Source organism: Dama dama, chromosome 12 (genome assembly GCF_033118175.1).
Source record: "Dama dama isolate Ldn47 chromosome 12, ASM3311817v1, whole genome shotgun sequence".
Taxonomy (NCBI): domain Eukaryota; kingdom Metazoa; phylum Chordata; class Mammalia; order Artiodactyla; family Cervidae; genus Dama; species Dama dama.
In genome coordinates, this window is record NC_083692.1 from 9,230,224 (window position 1) to 9,233,998 (window position 3,775).

The 3,775-nt window shown below is 49.7% G+C and overlaps 1 protein-coding gene across 1 annotated transcript; it reads right to left on the bottom strand.

The window, feature by feature from the left end:
- Positions 1 to 1,026: 1,026 nt before the first annotated feature.
- LOC133065895 (uncharacterized) lies at positions 1,027 to 2,323 on the bottom strand. The gene is made up of 3 exons (XM_061156377.1): positions 2,023 to 2,323; positions 1,426 to 1,550; positions 1,027 to 1,317 (listed from the first exon to the last, which is right to left on the bottom strand). The coding sequence occupies exons 1-3, from the start codon at positions 2,321 to 2,323 to the stop codon at positions 1,027 to 1,029; spliced, it is 717 nt and encodes a 238-aa protein (XP_061012360.1).
- Positions 2,324 to 3,775: the final 1,452 nt, after the last annotated feature.

Genomic DNA, 3,775 nt, shown 5'->3' on the forward strand with positions numbered 1-3,775 from the left:
ATTAAGAAGAGTTGCAGAATGTTGTCGGGAGGTCTCTTCTGAGGGGCTGCAAAGGAGCAGGTCATCTACATATTGGAGGAGGGTGCTAGGGCGGAGCGAGCATCTGGCCAGGTCTTGGGACAGAGCCTGTCCGAAGTAGTGGGGACTGTCTCTGAACTCCTGAGGGAGTACGGTCCATGTGAGTTGTGTGGCCAGCTGGGTGTCGGGGTCAGTCCAGGTAAAAGCAAAGAGGAATTGGCAGTCGGGGTGGAGTGGGATGGTAAAAAAGGCATCCTTGAGGTCAATAACGGTGAAATGAGAGGTTTTGGGAGGTATGGAAGAAAGGAGGGTGTAGGGGTTAGGGACAAGTGGATGGGCAGGGACCACCGCCGCGTTGATCAGGCGGAGATCCTGCACTAGCCGGTAGTCTCCTGAAGCCTTTCGAACAGGGAGGATGGGCGTGTTACAGGGGGAAGTCGTGGGGATCAAAAGACCCTGTCCCATGAGACGGTCGATGATGGGCTTTAGCCCCCTGAGGTTATGAGTAGACAAAGGAAACTGGGGCCTGGCTGGGAAGCAGGTGGGGTCCCTTAGCCGGATGAGGACTGGAGGGTGGTGCTGAGCCACCACCAGGACTCGGGTGTCCCAGACCTCAGGATTAACAGAAGAGGTTGGAGGGTCAACAAGTAGCATTAGGAAGGTCCCTGACGTGGGAGCCGATCCTGGAGTCAGGTGAAGGGTGGCCTTCAGCTTAGCGAGTACATCTCTTCCCAAGAGAGGAGTAGGGCAGGAGGGGATGACGAAAAAGGAGTGGGTAAATAGGCAGGAATCTAATTGACAGGATAGCGGTTGGGCTTGGAGCGGACACGAGGGTTGGCCGTCAATGCTCATAACCGAAACCTGGGAAGGACGTAAAGTGCCCCCCAAAGAGGGAAGGACCGAATAGGTAGCCCCCGTATCAACTAGAAAGTTGATAGACTTACCCGCTACCTGGAGCGTTACCCTGGGCTCAGCTTGGGTTATCGGGGTTCCCGAGTCTGGGTGGCGTCAGTCATCGTCGAAGCTCAGCAGCTCCAAGGCCGAAGGAGGGCAGGAGATCTCCCTGGGATGCTCTGGTCCCTGGCCCCTAGAGGTCGGGGCCCGAGAGGCCTGGGGACAGTTACTAGCCCAGTATCCTCGTTGTTTGCACAACAGGCACGGCTTGGAAGGAGGCTGCGGATTGGGGCACATCTTGGCCCAGTGTCCTTCTTGGCCGCACTTGAAGCAGGCCCCCGGAGGGGGGTTTTGGGGCCCTGAGCCCGCCGCCGGTTGCAGGGCCGCTACCAAGGCCTGGGTTTGCTGGATTAGGAGGCTTGCCTGAAATTCAGCCTTTTGCTTGAGGCTTGCCTTTCGGCTGGCCTCAGCAGTTTCTTCACGGGCGTTGTAAACTTTAAAGGCCATTTTTACCAGGTCTCGAATAGGGGTCTGAGGGCCATCCTCGGCCTTGGCCAGTTTTCTTCGGATGTCAGGTGCGGATTGGGAGATAAAATGATTGGCCAAGGTAGCTGCCCCAGTGGGGGACTCAGGGGAGTCTGGTGTATTGAACAAGGGCTTCAGTCAGCCGATTAAGAAACATGGCTGGGTTTTCGTCGGGCCCCTGAGTCACCTCATCTAGTTTGAGGAGGTTTACTATCTTATGGGAGGACGTTTCCATCCCATCGAGGAGACACTCTATCATATAGCGTACCCGCAGCTGGCCGCCACCCCCTTCCTGGTAGTTCCAATCAGGGTTGGCGTCAGGAACTGCCTGAGCTCCCGGGGGCGCTCGGGGGAGGGGTTGGCACAGTGCCGCTGGTCGGCCTGAGCCCTGGCTGCCGTCCAAATGGCCTGCCTCTCTTCGGGGGTGGTGGTAGACCCCAGGATGACATAAATGTCCTGCCATGTTAAGGCATAGGCGCGGGTCAGACCAGTAAACTGCTTAATGTGCTGAGTGGGGTTGGAGGAAAAGGATCCCAGCTTGGCCTCCATCTGTGCTAAGGCCTGGAGAGAGAAGGGGACGTGGACCTGGGCCAGGCCCTCGGCTCCGGCTACTTGTCGCAGGGGGAGTAGCGGGGCTGGGGGAGGGGAGGGGAGGCCCCTGGAGGGTTGCTATGGGAGCGAGTGTGGGAGCTAACCGGAGACGAGAAGGGAGTGACGGGGGGAAGGGGAGGATACAAGACAGGGGTAAGGGCCGGAGGATCCGGGCCGGCGGTGAAGCCTCAGGGGCGGGAGCAGGGGCGAAAGGGGCCGGAGTGGAGGGGGAGGGGGCAGGAACCCGAGAGGAAGGGGAGGGCGCCGTGGGAGAGGCGTAGGGAGGGGGGGCCATGCCTCAACATGCCCGACCTTTCCATGTGGGGGAGAATTATTCATTGTGATAAGATTTTCCCAAAGCTCAAAAAGATGGAGGAGACTTCTTGACCCATGTTGTTTACCAGAAGTACAGGGTTCAAAGTTTAACATTGCCAGTGGCAACTCAGCAAAGACACCTTTCAGTTGTCTTTTCCTCTTCTTCTGTTGTTACAGGTTCGTGGAATCCTTCTTTTCTCCAGGCTTTGTTTTCTGATAAAAGAGCAAACTTTGCTCTAAATTAAGGGTCAGTGTTAGATTAGTCTTCTAATCCAGCAATGCTAGATTAGTTTTAAGGATAACTCAGTTCAGTTCAGTCGCTCAGTGGTGTCCTACTCTCTGCAACCCCATGGACTGCAGAACACGAGTCTTCCCTGTCCATCACCAACTCCTGGAGCTTGCTCATGTCCACTGAGTCAGTGATGCCATCCAACCAACTCACCCTCTGTCATTCCTTTCTCCTCCTGCATTTATAAAAAGAAGACAGCTATCAAAGACAATAGTAAAATAATGGGTAAGACACATCCCAATAAATATAAAAACTGATGATGGGCTGGATTTGCCTAAAATGATACAGTCTTCTGACAGCACCAAGGATAAAAGAATATTCAGTTCCTTTAACATGTAACTTTGCTTCATGCTTCTAGTTTTATTCACATATGTAGTCTTCTAAAATAAAATAATTATAATAAATAAAATGTTTTCTGTTTGAATGATGAGCTAAACAAATTTCTTTTAGAAAATCATGAAAGATCCAATTAAGAATTACCTCTGAAAGGAATACTTGTCACCAACATACATTTTTTTCAGAGGCCTTTATCACTATATTCCTTATTCACCTGCTTCACCTTGTAATCACTTCTTTTAATGCATATAATACTTTATTGGCCATCTGCATATCACTCCTGTTTTAAAGCACGTTAAGTTCCTTTAGTGAAGGCAGATTTTATCTTTTAAATTCAACTCATATTATGAGCTTTTGAAACTGTTTTGTTTGTGGAAATATTGAAAAAACAAATAAATGAATAAAGTTGTGTCATGCCTTTCCAGAAGCAGGGTCTTCCTGGTTTGCATTTTTGGAGAAAAAAGCTGCTTCATTTGAGACTCAGGCAACAAGAGACAAATAAAGCAAGAATGTTTGCCTGTGACTATATCTTTTTTTTTTTTTTTTTTTGCTAGATAATCTTTACTAAAATTTGAAGCTACAGTGTGCTTCATTAAGAGAGACAACCAGATTTATCACTACAATTTTGAGAGAAGAAATGGAGATAATCTGAAAGCCCTTTCTTTTTAATATATATTGCTCTTTCCAAATAAAATAGCTGATTAAAAAAGGACTCTTAAAACCAGTGAGGAACATATAGTAACATATTATCTTCATCATATTAAGATCACAACTTTAAGGCTATCTTTTAAAAAAAGAAAATGCTGC

Coding starts and splice junctions, on each gene's coding strand:
- LOC133065895 (XM_061156377.1), bottom strand. CDS start 2,323: ATGGCCCCCCCTCCCTACGCCTCTCCCACGGCGCCCTCCCCTTCCTCT. Junction 1,551..2,022: donor GAGCCGAGGGCCTGGCCCAG/GTCCACGTCCCC, acceptor TCAATACACCAG/ACTCCCCTGAGTCCCCCACT. Junction 1,318..1,425: donor AGACCCCTATTCGAGACCTG/GTAAAAATGGCC, acceptor CTCCTAATCCAG/CAAACCCAGGCCTTGGTAGC.